Source organism: Tyto alba, unplaced genomic scaffold (genome assembly GCF_018691265.1).
Source record: "Tyto alba isolate M040663 unplaced genomic scaffold, T.alba_DEE_v4.0 Super-Scaffold_10, whole genome shotgun sequence".
Lineage (NCBI taxonomy): Eukaryota > Metazoa > Chordata > Aves > Strigiformes > Tytonidae > Tyto > Tyto alba.
In genome coordinates this window covers 18,842,005-18,857,585 of record NW_024881262.1, presented here as the reverse complement: position 1 = coordinate 18,857,585, position 15,581 = coordinate 18,842,005, and the positions used below count along the sequence as shown (strand labels likewise).

The following is a 15,581-nucleotide window of genomic DNA, read 5'->3' as shown; positions in this document are numbered from 1 at the left end:
TGCTGGACCACAAGAGCTGGTGTCAGATTAAGTCTGTGACACTAGTGCCACTGTGTAAGTTACTGATGGCAGTGAGTGCGTGCCACATGCCTACTGCCTGTAAGAAAGGTCTGACAGAGTTGCAGCTTTTGGATCTCTTCTTAGCTTTGAATATCTTAACTTACCTCTTTGCATCTGTGGTCAGCCCTAGCATTTTCGTCAAGTATAAAAAATTCTTGGTTTCCACCAAGACCCTATAAAATCAGGAAGGCTTTTCTTAGCCATTCTCTGTCCTCTATGTGCCTAATTTTTCTGACATGCCAGGTATTACTGAAATGTAGCAAAGATATTTCATGTTTGTGACACAAAACTTTTTGTACTACATGGAGAGTAAGTTTCTCAGAAATAGCCAGATATTCTTTGGGATTGTCTTTCCACTGTTTAAAATATAAACCCTGATACTTCTCATCTCTGTTGGGTGGATATGCATTTTAGTTCTTTTGAATTACCATTCAGTCTAATGTTGCTTTTAAACCCCATTGCTACTTCTGAGTTGAATACTTATTAACCATCATTTTCTTTCTAGTATTCACACGAAAGGTGTGTTGAAAGCATGTGCTAGTCTAAAAGATGTGTCTGAAGGCTCTTACTTGTCAGCTAAGACTACGTTCAGATATACAGGTTTGGTCAAAAATCGCATATGTGTATAGGTTTAGTTTCATGAGTTTGAGCAGAGAAACTGCAGTTTTACTGAAAGGGGTGGTTTTATCTCTTTACGCAGCTGTGCAACAGCATCCCATATAGTCAGTGGCTTACACAGGGAACAGAAGCCCAGAAGTTCCTAGCTCATATGTAAAAAATTCAAGTATTTTTCTTCCTGCCTCTCATCTGAAGAGGGAAATTGCAAGCTGGTATGTTTAAGGTCTTAATGTGGTTTTGCTTCTCCACCCTAAAAAAAAAAAAAAAAACAAAAACAAACCAAAACAATAAATTGCTATAGACAACAGCTCGTTTCCCAACTGCAATGTGCACAAGAAAATGTCTTTTAGCTTCTTGAAGAAAAGTGACAGCTACCAGTTCCATTCAGTTCACTGCAGCTGCTCATCTGATCCCCAGGGTAAGCATTCACTGCAATAAGCCACTGCCAGAAATGTTAATTTATCCGTGGATGCCCAAAGGCCACTAGCCTGCTCTGCTGTGCACCGCAGTGACTGCAGGCATCTAGACACAGGGTTAATGTTTTTGCCTTCAGATATGGAAGCCAAAGCAAGGGAAGGTATTGAGCAAGAATTAATGTGCACCCTGAGTTCATGCTGAACTCAGGTAGTGATTGTAGTGTGTGATAGAGGAGTCAGGAATGTGGGCAGAGCTGCTACCTTGGTTTAGGAAGTTGGGTGTAGGTGAGTAAGATCAGGTGAGAATAACCACAGAAACCGGAAATGCCTGAAATGATTCTGTAGGGAAAATGCAAAATGCTATGGGATTTATAACAGTTTGACAGTGAAAACTTTGATAAGGTCTGTAAAGCTATCTCCTAAATGCTAACATTCATTGTTTGTATTTCTCAACAACTGCTTTAACTTGCTGCCAATTGAAGTTGCCCAAATATTGTATGGCGGTTGTGATGAGCTGAAGGTGTATGTGAGGACAAGTTATTTGCCCCATGGCTTCCCAGGTGTGCTTTTTTTCCCAAGGTTTCCTGGTAAAGACAGGAATGGACTGAATAAAATACTGACTGTTCTGGTCACCTCCTTTCCTGGAGTCCTCTGACCCTTATCCACAGACAGAAATCACAAAGCTTACACAGCTGTTCAGCAAAGAAAGGGTTAACGCAATTAACAACTAACAAGCTGCTGTCAACATACCAGCTGCAACAGGTAAAAGAGATGAAAAGGAGAACGGTAGCTCTCAGTACAGGAAGAAAATACCTCACTCTTCAGGAAGAAGAAAGAGGTGCCTGCTCACAGGAGCAAGGTGAGCCTTAGCCTTGCTACAGCAATAGCTGGTGTTTTCTGGGTAATGGGCCTAGCTGGAGTGAAGAGATGCTTGGATGGCAGAGCTCTGGAGTGGAATAGGATGGATTTCTTTAGTTTTATACTGTGATGAAAAGCCTAGCAACAGTTGTGTGGAGCCAGAAGGTGGTTGTATGTCTACAAGGAGATAAATATGTAAGAACGAAAGCAAGACCATAAGCAAGGAAAGCAGCAGCTTGTCTAAACCTTAATACCTTTAAGACTGTCTCTTTGGAATATCTGTTTTATCCTGGCTCAGGTTACTTGGGTCAAGATTACCTTGTACCCAATCTTTCCTGTAGAGTGTGAAATATAAGATGTCAGATCAGATAACCTAAAAGTCTCTCTGGCCTTAATCTCTGAGTCCCTCTTGCTTTCAGACTGTGGCTTCCAATAAAATACTAAAGCTTATACGATCACCTTGGTATTCGGTGTGTAAAAGTTGCCATGATTAACAAAACAAAAAGCTAAATCGTTCTCATTTCACCCTGAAATGCAAAGGGAAAAATCACGAAGGGCTATTTCTAGGTCAAGCAATTCAGATCGAAGTGCAAAAACATTATCAAGCTTTGGTCAGTACATGTTTATTTATGTGAAACTATTCAGTCAGCTTTCTCCCAGGGGTTGCTTTAAAGCTTTTTATTTCATTCAAGTAAATAAAAGCAATTTCTCCTGCAAGTAATTATCACCCATTTCAGTGTTGTCATCCCTCCCTCCCTCAGCCAGTTCCTCTTGAGTATTCAGGTAGTTATATATCATTTCACCACCTTCCTTTAAGGCTGTGTTTGAACATGATTTCTATCATTTTTACCACTTGTCTCTCATCAGGAAACTGCACTAGAAGCAACTAAAACAAAACAAATTGTCATAATTTGAAACATATGCTTTTTATCTCTAATAGTCTGTATCATACTTAAATGGTACAATTTCTATAATACTTTTGTCTGCTGCTATCATCAGAATGCAATTTACTTGTGATTGTTGAAAATTATGTTTAACCATATTTTGCATCTCCAGTAGGCTACTTCTATCTGTGCATCAATTTCTGTCTTGAAGGAAGTTTTGCTCAAATCTGTTGTTCCTAAGTGCTATAAATACATGTTTGGTGGAGCTAGGATAATAAAAGCACAGTGATTTTTAGGTTTTTCTTTCGTTGTGAAAGAATCTGATTTTAAGAGGTAGCGTACATGCATTGAAGAGATTTAAGCACCATACCCTAAAGGTATCTTATTAAGCGCTAATTAACTTAGCGACTCCTTTAAGATGGCACGGTATGAAAAACAGCTGTTATAGTAAAACTAGATGATTGATTCCGCCCCCCCCCCCCCCCGCCCCCCCCATTTTAAGAAAAGCCCTTTAATTTCTGCTTCTCGAGTACGAGTAAAGCCATGGTGGTTGACCACCTTGGGGCAGGTACCAGCACATCCCCTTCCCCCCCGCAGCTGAACGCGACTTTGCGGTGCCCGCTCCGGCTGCTCCCTGCGTTCCCGAGCCCAGCCCGGCTTCTCCCGCCAGCCGCGGCCCCGCACCGCCGGCCGCCACCCGCGGCCCCCCGGCCGCGTTCCCCCTCAGGTACCGCGGCAGCGAAGCGCGGCGCCTCCCCGACCGCCCCGCCGCGGTGTCCCCGTTCCTCCGTGACCGCTCTCGGGCAGGGCGAGGGGGCGGGATCCTCTTCCCTGCGGGCCCCCGACTCCCGTGTCGTGGTAAGCCCGGGCGGGGGTCCTCGGCAGGGGGGCGGCGGGCGCCCAGCGCGGCTTCTCACCGGGCGGGGACCGGCAGGCGCCCAGAGCCGTTACTCACCGGGCAGGCAGCGGGGACCGGCGGGCGCCCGGCGCCGCTCCTCACCGGGCTGGGGCGGGCGGCGGCCGTCACTCGCCGGCCAGGCGGCCCCCGGAGCCGTTACTCGCCCCAGGCGGCGGCAGCCCCTCGCGAAGCGACGCGACACGGCGCAGCCCCACGCGCGCCGGCGGCAGTGCGCGGGGAGGGGCGGGGGCGCGGGCCCTACCTGAGAGCGGCGGAGGGCGGGGGGCGGCCGGCCATGGCGGCGGCGGGACCCTCCGCTCCGGCCGTGTCGGGGCAGCAGGAGCGCGGACCCGGCGCGCTGCGGCGCGCAGCCTCCCGGCCCTACCCTCTGCTTCACTCCTCCCCTGGCCGCCTCCCCCGTCCCTCCCTCCCTCACGGCCGGGCCCCGCGGTGGCGGCGCGCCCCGGGGCAGCGGTCAGCCTGGCTCCCCGCCCGCGGCGGGTCCCAAAGCGGCACCTCAGTCACGGGCTGGCCGGGCGGTCACCCACGGCAGCGCCGTCCCCGGGACCCCTCGCACCTGCGGGCGCCCGGCCGGACCGCGGCTGGTTGGGGTTATCTCGGTTTGGCTGAAGCGATGGAGAGGGCTGCACCGAGTCCAGGACGCCTGAAGAAGTTGCTGGCGGTGCGGGAACGGGGACGTGACAGCGAGGCGCTGGGTGGCTCCAGCAAGAAAACGGCGATCGTTGCTGACTCTCGTTAGGAATGTCCCGATGTTCTTAGAGCCCCAGCCCTGTAAACCATGTGATGTAAATGACAAGGGTTTCCGTCTTTCGATCTTAGATGCAAGACTTGGAAATTTAGAAAAGGAGCCTACTTAGTTCACTGCAACTTTTATCTTGTTCTGAGCTCCTTTAGACTGTTTTCTTTGGTTACTTGCAGCAGTCTTTTTATTATTTTTTTATTTTCCAGAAAATACTAAATGTCTTGTAGCTTGCCTTTGTCGTCTTTGTGCACCCAGATCTGAGAATCTGTGCAGTACAAATTATTAGAATTGGTCTCTAGTCATGAAGAGGTGAGATTAAAAGCATCCGAGTCACAGGTGATGCATGGTGCAAACCGAAGTTATTTGCCAACCCTGAGGTAGAGTGTACACAGAGCCTCCTGGGTTCGGTAGGAGTCCTTTGGCTCGGGTGTGAAATTTGCAAGGCTGGAGACAGCTGTCATCATTTTGTCATTGCTGGCAAGATCCCCCTTTTGCTGACACTTGTTTTCAATATGTTTATGATCTAGGCCAGAGCTCAAGGTCTGCTCTTGTCCAGTTACAGGATGAGTACTTCACTTCTGTTAGTTATGTAACAAACACTGTGCTCAGCCGAGGAATTCAGCAGCAAAACCATGTCAAGAACTTACACGTATCCACAAACACTGCTGGGAGCTTGACTGAGGTATGGTGAGCCCTGTTCTTTAGTCACTGCTGTGTCCAGAGATTTGCTGAGTGAATTCAAAGACAAAGAGGAAGGACAGGTGGCAAGGGCAACTCTATCCATGCTTTGACAACCATCTTTTTCTTCTGCAGTAAAGATTCAGTGTTTCTCTCCTCTAAATGCGTCATTCCCGTGTCTTTTCTACACTTTGCTGTTCCCTTTACTTGGCACAACATTATGAAATCATGAAGTTTAGTGAGTTTTGGAAGGGCCTAGGACATGTGGGAGGAATTATTTTATATATTAAATCAGGTTTTGTTCTCTGTTCTGATTTACAATGCAGAAATTCCTTAAACCAACTTTGCAGCCAGAGGCATGGTATCATTAAACTACTGAACCAACGTTTTTCATGGTTAAGGAAGACTACCTGAAGGGCTTGTTGTTTGTGACTTTTGCATAAGCAAGAGGAGAAAGTTTCATGTTAATTTTTAAATACCTCTTAATCCATATCCTTAGCAAAAAGTCTTATCCCTGCTGTTGTAGCAGTCATCTGTCTACTTGTGAAGTGACAAATGGGAGATAGCAAGGCTGATAGCTACATTGTGGTGGCTAAGCGTAAATGGGAATCAAAGCAATGGAAAGTGTTGAGTTTTAAATGGAAAGTGGAGAAGCTGAGAAAACTAGGAGACACGACAGCCTCTTAGGGGAGCACTTGAAATATGCTGGCCTAAAGCCAGCCCATCTAACTTCATAAAGGCTCTGAATGAGTGGAAAGTCCTGAAATCTAGAGCCAGACAAACCAGAGACTTTACCTGCTTAAATGCAAGCCCAGGTTAGTGTTGAAAATAGTTGTCTGTATGAAACATTACCCACTCTGTTTAGTGCCTGAATGTTAGCCCCTCTGACATCCTCAACACTGTGGCATACCTATCTCACTCTCTTCCAATGCTCTTGCACCCTTTCATTCCTGGAAGCAGGCTGTAATGCCCTTTCTTTCTCTTCAGTTCTCACCACACAAGTTCCATGTTTTGGGATGACTCAGACACCCAGGTCTGTTGTGTCCCTCAACCCTGTTGACTCTGCTTCTTGTCAGCTCTTCACTAATACACACCACTGCCCTACCCATGTAGTGCTTAATATTTTCTATCATCTTCCACTTGATCAGTTACTTTAATTTAATTTGTCTTCTTTAAGTCATTTTTACATGACTTTGCATCAGATCTCCAGTTTTGTATTTTAAGTGTCCTATTTTCTCTTCCTCATCACGGCATTCCTTTTCTGATAAATTTAGTCCTGTTGCCACCAAGCTTCTAATCTTTCACAAGTTCTTCCTCATTCAGTAGCTTGTCTGCTCCTCCTTCACTGTCATTATCTTATCCTTTTTATGTCACTGTCAATGTTCAAGCACTTCTGCCCCAGATATTTACTGTTATCTCAGATTGAGTCCACACATCAATCTATCTAGGTGTCTCTTAGGTTGCATTTAGGCTACTAATTAAATCTGGTTGAGGCCTGTTTGCTGGCCCCATGGGCAGAGAGTAGGACAAATCACATGTCTAAAATGTATAAACTACCTTAGTTTTTAAAGCAATGTGACCTCATTCAGACTGCTTTTTTTTTTTTTTTTTTTTTTTTTTCTGAACAGAAAACACTAACAATTAAAGAGTACCACTAGTCATGGGGCTGTGCCTGACTCTGCTGATGCACACAGATGTCTCACACACAGGCAGTACCAGTCATGTAGCATGGCTGGCTATTTCAGTCATTAATATGCTCAGATTTCTTACCTAAATTCTCTGATACCTTCCCTTGGACACATCCTGAGCATCTCAGCATTTCTCCATTCTGTGCCTCCTTTTCTAGGTTTCATGTTTTTTTGTACTGTAGTTACTTAAACCTTGTTACCACCAAGGGTAAGGCAGTTAATGTTAACTCATCCCTGTGATGCTATATTTTAATTTTGAAGAAGAGGCTAAGGCATTACTTGCCTACAGATGTTCTGTTTGACTGTCTCATGCCATCTCCCATACCTAACTCTTCTTTTACCGTTTTCTCCCTTACTTCTTTCACTTTTAGTCCCTTTACATATATATATATTTTTTTCTTTTTTTTTTTTTTTTTACTCCCTTGTGCCCTCTCAGCTATTCTGCTTTAAGTCCTTTAACTTTATAGATATGGTTTTCACATTCCAGTTTCTAGGTATCAGAATAGCCTCTTCAGTATTATTGAGAAGGAAAAGGACAGAGAGACCTTCAGCCAGGGACAGTTCAGAGAAAGGAAATGACCGTTTTCTAACGGTGATGATTGCACTCTAGAAGTTCATAGCAGATTTTCCACTCTAATTTCAGATTGTCTGCTCTTGTCAGTTATCAGGGGGAAGAGCTCTGTGACAGAAAAAGGGAAAAGGAGAGGTTTTTCCCTCATTAGAGGGGGGGTGTATTTATTGCTCAATCTCATTTTTATATTTGGTCTTTGTTCCCTGACATGATACGGCTCTGAACCATCCGTTTTCCATCACAGGCACTGCCACTCATCTGTCCCTTACTCCAGCAGATAGTACTGAGATTACACATGTACTGGTTCTGTCTTTGATTTTTATCACTTCCTTATAGTTGATGTGAAGCCCTCTGATTCTCATCTTGTAATTTGATTCCTTCTCTCTTTTGCACTAGTAACTCTTTGCTGTTTGGCTCTATCATCCTGCAAGAACTCCACAAGCGTGTCTTGTACAGACATGGGCTCTTCTATTGCTTCTTCTCACCATTTCAGAGCCCTTCTTTAAACAGCCGTTATGACTTGATTTCTTCACAATCTACCAGAAAACTTTCTTGTTTCAGGTAGCTGGCTCTCCTCTTTGCCGAAAGCCCATAGTCTTTATTTCTGAGGGAAATAGCCAAGTACTACTTTGTGTCATTGTTCTTATTCCTTGACAATGTTGGCACGTAGCCTAAAAAAAATATTCTTTTTCTTGGAACTCAACTTGATGGAAGAGAACTGATTACTGTCACACATTGACTTATTTCAGAGCTGTCACCAGGAGTGTATTTTTCCCTCAGCTTTTAGATATGATTTGGCAACAGGAAGAGAATACTGTGGCATTTTAGTTAGCTGTCTGTCTTTTATGTGTCAGCCTAGGACACTGTTCCCATATTGGATAACAGAAAGTCATGGCCAGATAATACAATATTCTTATATTTTAATGATACAGACTATTCTAGTCATTTGCCTTAAGATTTTGCTGGTTTAGACTTATAAAAATCCAAGGGGCAACTTAATAAATCAGCCCTTCCACTGGGAGGATAGGCAGAATAAACTGCTGCAGAGTTGTTAGTATGAGCTGACAGAAACTGAAACAGCAGCACCAAACAGAGCTGACTGTCACACAAGAAAATATACCAATCATTCCTGAAAAGTCAGAGGGAGCCAAACTTCCACTAAGACTTTGATTTGGCTCCAGCCATTCTTGGGGATATTCAAAATCCATCTGGACATGGTCCTGGACAACCTGCTCTAGCTGACCCTGCTGAGCAGGGGTGTTGTAAGTGATCTCAAGAGATCACTTTCAACGTGAGCGATTTTATGCTTCTGTGGCTTTGAAGTTTTGTTCACTTTCAGTAAAAAAAAAAAAGTCCCCCAAAACTGTGCTTATGCGTGACTTGGTTTGTCCCAGGAAATCTATCCAGTCTATACTGATTCTGTAACTGGATATTTTCAGGAATAGTTCAGTGTTGCAGGGGACAGCGGAAAACAGTGTTGTACTTTTCACTTCCCTTTGCTTGTCTTATGAGGTGTTTTTTACAAAGCCCTCCTAACTAGAAATACAAAGGTGGAAAGCTTAGCATGTGGTGCATGTTTGCAAAAGCAGGATCAAAAAAGCTCTCGACAGCTTAGCACTTTCTGGACAGAGGCATAATATTTCCAGAATAAGTATGATATTATCAAATCACCAGTCTCTTACATAATAAAAAATTTCATCCAGGTCTAATCCTAATAGAAGCCTTTAGGCACTATTGTTAATCAAACAGTATTTTTGGTGCACCTCTATTTATCCTCCTTGTCCATGTTTGCTGTGCAGTTGGTGTGTACACACACACTATTGTCTTGATAGATGTGTAGTTATTCTATTACAACTAAAGTATCTCCCTTCTCCAATAAATGTAAAAGGGGTGCTATGTGGTTTTTGTGTAGATATTTTGGAAAATTTTTAAAAATAGAGATCATCTAACATGGTTTATATTTCCCTACTAGATGTTTGTTTACTGAAATGGATATTACATTCTGCTGTATTACTGTGCAGTTGATTATCATACATAATTTATTACATCATGTGCTATCAGGTTATTGATGAGGTTGCACAATTCTCTTTATGTTGTTCAATACGTTGGTTGAGTTCTGACAGTGTAGATGAACACATACCTTTTATCCAAAATATCAGGTGCGTTTTGCTTGTAGAGTTACATTGGTTAAACTGTTTGCATTGAAGTTTAGGAAGTTAGCTTTAATATGTTAATATATTTTGAACAAAGACCTTCTTGTCCAATTTTATTTTTATTTTATTTTATTTTATTTTATTTTATTTTATTTTATTTATTTTATTTTTTTACAGTTTTGGTGATCTAATTACAAAATCTTATTCTGTCAAAGTCCTTTTCCCTTTGAGATGGGTGTTTGGGCTGTGACTAAGGCACCCTCAGTTAGTAAACCAGTGTTGAAGAGGTGTCATAACATGGTGAAACAAATAAGTAGCATGACTTATTTTAATTTATATTAGGATGGATCTAGCTCACAAGGTTCTCACTGGCAATGGTCAGAAGTGTGAGAGGAAGATGGTCTGACAAAAATAGCTGTTGGATGTAATCAAAAGAGAATGATCAGTGTCATTTGTCACAGCTCCAGACTGCATGACATGGCTCTCCATTTAATAAATGAAGATCATTAACACAGAACATGGATGGTAGATGTATTTATTTTTCATCTATGTGTATATTTATGTCTATGAAGAGTTTTTTTTTCCCAACATAACCTCAAGATTTTTGAGTTAATATACAAGTTTAAATATTAAACCTACTCATTCAGTCAGTCTGTCTCTAACTACCAAACCTAAACTGTTTTCAGCCTACCTGCTTTCCGAGAAAAGCTGGGGAAGAGAAGGGAATAGGAGATTGTATTTAAATTCTGGAAGATAAACCAAGAATATTAAGTTCCAAGATTTTTGAAATTCTGAATGGTTTGTTGTCAGTCTCATTCCAGTAGACTAGAGAGCTCTTATAAATGAGTGTTTCAGCTGATCTCAACTGTATTATTCCACAGGGAAAGGAGCTGGTGTTTTCAATAAACTCAAACAGCCATTTAGTTCCTCTTAGGTCAAAACTAATGCACTCACTTTTATTCAGAATTGGGCTAGAAGCTGATAATAATAACCAGCTGATAGGCAACGAGCCATCCTCTGCAGTATTAACTGAAAACTTTTAGGCATCTAAAGGTGACTATGCATATAGAGTAGACAGAAGGAGACACATTCACAAATACCCTCTTTGAGTTCATCTGTGCTGTCCTGGGTTTTTGGATGAAGAGAGAAAAAATGCTTTTGGCTTCCCCCTGTTCTTTGAGCATTCAAATTTAATGTCACATGAGCTGTAAGAATACATTGTACAACAGCTGTGTGCTCACTTCCTACAACTCCAGAGGTCATTGAGAGTGCTGGTACTTGCTCAAAAGACTGTGACTAGATGGGTCAGCTTTGTTTTGAGAATATGTATAGAATTTTTAAATTCTTCTGCATAATTATTGAAAATGGGATCTGGAATTCTGAGTTTTCCTGAAAATCACTGGAATTTTTCATTACTTGACTATTTATGGAAGTTTTATCTTAATTCTAGTTGCAATCCTCCAACATAATATTTCCTTCAGGCTTCATATTTTTGGCTGTTCTTTTGGATTAAATTTTCAAGGGCTGGTAGCAGTCAGTTTTTAAACAGGAATCATATTTTGTATATCTCTAGAAGAAGAGGTCAGGTCAAAAGACATACTCAAAAGGCCTCATAGCAGCTATGAATAAAAACTATCATTTTTTTCCTCTTATAGACAGGCAAGCAGGAAACAAGAAAAAATGATCAGAAGAGATCAGAAAAAAGAGGCTGTAAAAGGAAATTCAAAGACCAATACAATTGATAATGCAGAAAGTCTGATTTGATAGTGTTCTGTGCTTTCTAAGATGGCTATTGAGGCACTAAAATAGCATGGGTGGTGAGAAAACACAGTTACAATGTGAAGGAAAATGGTTTACTTTTTGGTAGATTTTTCTGCTGTGTGTTAATTTTCTGGGTGGATTATACATTCATGAGATGCAATGTGAGAAATTGCTCATGCAGTGTATTTGAATAAATGACAGGCTATACTGACAATGACATGCAGATCTACAAAAAGAACAGGGCAGCTACTACCAGTAAAAAAAAAAAATAAATTCTTGACTGTACACTGTCCTTCAATCTCATTTTGGGCATCTCTGGCTGAACTCTGAGGAAAATAACAAAAAGCTAGAAACCTTTGTGCAAACCAGAAGGACTTAAATAAATTTGAAAACACTGACCTTTTTGTTTTTGATACTGCTGCTAAATTACCATGTACAGTTGTTTAAATAGCTGCAGGAGGGGAGATTGTAAATAGATGCTTACAGCCATGTACAAAATCCTATGGAGTTAAAAGTTTGTTTCAAAATTACTATTAAATCAATTTTCATCACCATAGTAGCTAATGGTATTTCCAGAATCATAAATACTGGTTGTTAAACTGAAATGCGTATTTCCACTGTAACAGGTACTGTTGAGCCACAGGCATGAAAGCCTCTCTGCACAGCCTCTTTACTGTAGTTCAGACCTACTCTATTTTCTGAGGAAATTTAAATAACACAGTTCCTGCACCAGTAATTCTCTGTATTTTCTCAGGAAGCTTGTAAAATTGCCAGTTACAGGACACCTTTTTGAGATATCCATGAGAACCAGGATCGCATCAGAGCCTAAACTTGCTAGAGCTTATTTATATTTTGATATAGGTAATAAAAAACAAACAAAGCTCATGTACTTTGGCTATGTATCTGATTTCTTGTTGCTAAAGGCAGAATTAGCTGGATCCAGAGAGCTGATTCATTTAAAAACATAACTGAAGACTCATTTAGGGACTGGTATATGTGAGAAATAAGTGAGTGGTTCATGTGGACGCCCAATGCGGCTTCACTTGAATTAGATGAACTGTTTATGATTGAAAGGAGGAATGCGTGAAATAAAAAAAAATTGTCTTTTCTTTAAAAGTTTTGAAACACCTTATTTTCCCCCTCCCTGCTTTTTGGTAAAGAGGAAGAGAGGGATACAAAGGGAAATCGTAAATCATTATTTTTGTCCGCAGAAAGTTTTGGACTGCAATAAATTCAAAGTGTTTTTAGAATGCTAGTTCTAATTGTTTGACAGAAGTCTTGATCACATTGTATCTAGTGAATTTGTGGGGGACAAAGGAATATGAGGCACAACCGGACAAAATCAGAAGATTTCTGGCATGGCTAGGCATTCCCAGAAATAAGTAAATCTGCAGTGAATGTGTAATGAGACATATTTTGGTGATGGTTTGTGTTTTTTCAGGTCTTTGTTCTCTTTTGTTTTCCCCAGGATTTTCTTTATTTGTGGTTACGTTTAAGGCATTATCAAGTTCTATTGTCCTGGCAGATGACAGTACTTAGATATTCTCAGAATCTTAAGAAATTTGGTTTAGGTGAAGGACTAGAAGTATAAGGACAGTCAATCACTGGAATAAATTGTTATGGGATCTCTAAGTTCTCTATGACAGGATGTTCTTGGGAGTGGCTGGGAAGCCATCAGTAAGGAATGGGGTTGGCATTACACTGATGTTACAATATGGACTGAATGACTTTAGTTTACCTCCATTCCTATTTTCTATATGAAAAGTGAAAAAATTGCTAATGGATTTAGTTTGTTTGAAAAAAAAAACCACCTATATTAGGATAATAGGAGGAGTCACGCTTTAATGACCTCTCCTGAGATTTTCCTCTCACGCTGCTATAAAAGATGGGCATGGTTCTGGCACTGAGTTAATATATGGTAAACTAACATGAAGGAATGATAAGGCCATTACCATGCAGGTGTTGGTTTGGTGTGTGTGTATATATGTATATATATATATATATATATATATATATATAATGCCACTGAGTTTTCATTCTGGAAAAAGGATCGGTGCCACCAAGCTATTAAATTATACAAATATAATAGTGAGTGTATTTTAAAATGTAATATTGTGATATTCTGATGTGAAAATCAAAAGATGGAATTAAATGTAGCATTTTCTGCTGTAAACTATAGTTTACCTTTTTGTAGTGTAGTAAAATGTCATCTGCAAGATATATGATTTGATACAGAAAAATACTCTGCAAAGCTCTAAAGCATTTACAGGTTGTTTTGGCTTTGGGGTGTGTATATTTTTGTAAAACTCAATTATTTATATCTTTAAATTTGAAATGAAATGAAATTGAATTGAAAATTCATTACTTGGCCTCACAGACTCATGACCGTAGGCTCAACAAGACAACATATAAAGAAAGACGTTTTCTGAATAAAATGCATAATTAGCTTGGGAATATGAAATGGAGCCAAGGCTGTACTTTTCCAGGAGAGTTTTTCTCCTTTTCTGGTATTTTTGTACCCCACTGAATCTCAAAATCTTTTCCATACAATAGCATAGATTCATCAGGCAAGATGCTTTTTGCCATCTCAGGCTGTCTGGGATGACCAGAGCATCCTGCCTGACAGATTGCTTATGTGGCTATGAACCTTCTGAAGGACATTAGACCCACATCTTTTGGACTACCGTTCTAATTATCAGGCTATAATATATTTAATGATCACACTCATTTGATGAGCTTCATCCACTAAGTATGTAGCTGAGTGAACATTTTATTCTGAGTCCTTTCCCAAAGAAGCATGAAAAGTGCATAAATAGATCAGGGCAGGAGGTGAACATGAAACTAGTCTAATGAGCAATTCCTTCAGAGAATTGTCAGGACTTTCAGTCTTGCTTCTAGATGTATTCACATTGATTTTTGCCTTGGACTCTCCCAAGGCTGCTGATTTTTTTGTCTGGGATGATTCACTGTTTGTCTAACATTTGTGTGTGTTGGGCAGTCCAACAAACTGCTGTACTGAGCTTCCCCTGGGCTGCTGTGTGCTGGAAACCCCAGGTATCCCAACAATGCACATGCTGAGAAACCACATAATGTGCAGAAACATTTAGTTTATCAAAAATGTACTACACAGTTGATCACTACATGCAGAGTATGTTCAATGTATGACAATGACAGATTTACAATGTCCCCAGACTATGCGTATGGCACATGCACCATATATCTGGTTCTCTCTGGAAGGGTTGCAGCTCTACCGCCCGCACCAAGAAATTCCATTTGGAATCATGACAAGCCTTATCTGGCCCTCGGTTCCCACCAGTTACTGAGAGAGAACATATTAATGCAGGCCCTCCTGCTTCAGGAATGACAATTTCAGGATTTACAGCTAATATTTAGCTTTATTTTTGTTTTTGAAGTGAAGTGCTAATGTTCAAAAAAACCCCAAATAACAAAACAGAATACATTCTTTGGCTTATGGGTAAAGTCTTCATAATTACTGAAAATATTGTTACCAATTATTCACTGCCCACTGTTAGCTGCTTATTGGTTGTCCATGCAAAGTGATTATTGCATCTTGGAAGATTCTCTAAAACTAGCTTAATACATTGGATTAGATTCTGCTCACCATTGCACCAATGCATTTCTAAAGTACTATGACCAGGTAGTAGCATCGTTGGCCCTAATCATGAAGAAAGCATTACAGAATTGGCAAAATGACTGTTTCTTACTGGTGAGAAAATATGCTTTGTATGAAATTTTGTTTTGCAAAAAAGCTTTTGCAGAACAAAATGGAAAAAGCTAATGTTTTTTGGTTGCTGTCCAGAATGAATTTTCATCTTTAGTACAGAATGAATAATCTTTTGAAAATTAACATGATGTTTAATATCCAAGACCTCCAATAGAAAATTAATTTCTGAGGTTTAACTCACATTTATAAGCCATTAATTTAGATGACTCTAATTTACATGCATATTCAAGAATCCATTTGGAGAGGCTGGTTTGTCACTAGTTTGCTCCAGTACGAACAGATGATTAAGGTGAAATGGAGAAATCCATTGTAAATGTTGAGGGTTTTTATTGCACTTAGGAGATTTCTGTAGTACAATTGAAGTTTGTTATGTGAGAAAGCAGCTATTCGAATTGATGAAATGGAGTTCTGTTAGACAAAACTCTTAGAAGACCTCTCAAGAAATTCTAGCTATTAATAATCAAAGTCTGTCTAATTTTTAATCTAAC

At 40.7% G+C, this 15,581-nt stretch overlaps 1 protein-coding gene across 9 annotated transcripts in view; it reads right to left on the bottom strand.

Moving 5' to 3' along the window:
• The window catches only part of LOC104362450 (SPHK1 interactor, AKAP domain containing), a 74,306-nt gene extending 69,822 nt beyond the window's left edge, over nucleotides 1-4,484 (bottom strand). For 4 of the 9 annotated variants that reach the window (XM_033005403.2, XM_033005407.2, XM_033005408.2 and 1 more), the window contains exon 1: nucleotides 3,997-4,114. In XM_033005403.2, the coding sequence (XP_032861294.2) occupies nucleotides 3,997-4,031 (35 nt within the window). In that variant the 5' untranslated portion in view covers nucleotides 4,032-4,114. The other 5 variants (XM_033005404.2, XM_033005406.2, XM_042796165.1 and 2 more) reach the window with 3 other exon arrangements.
• Between the last annotated feature and the right edge of the window lie 11,097 nt (nucleotides 4,485-15,581).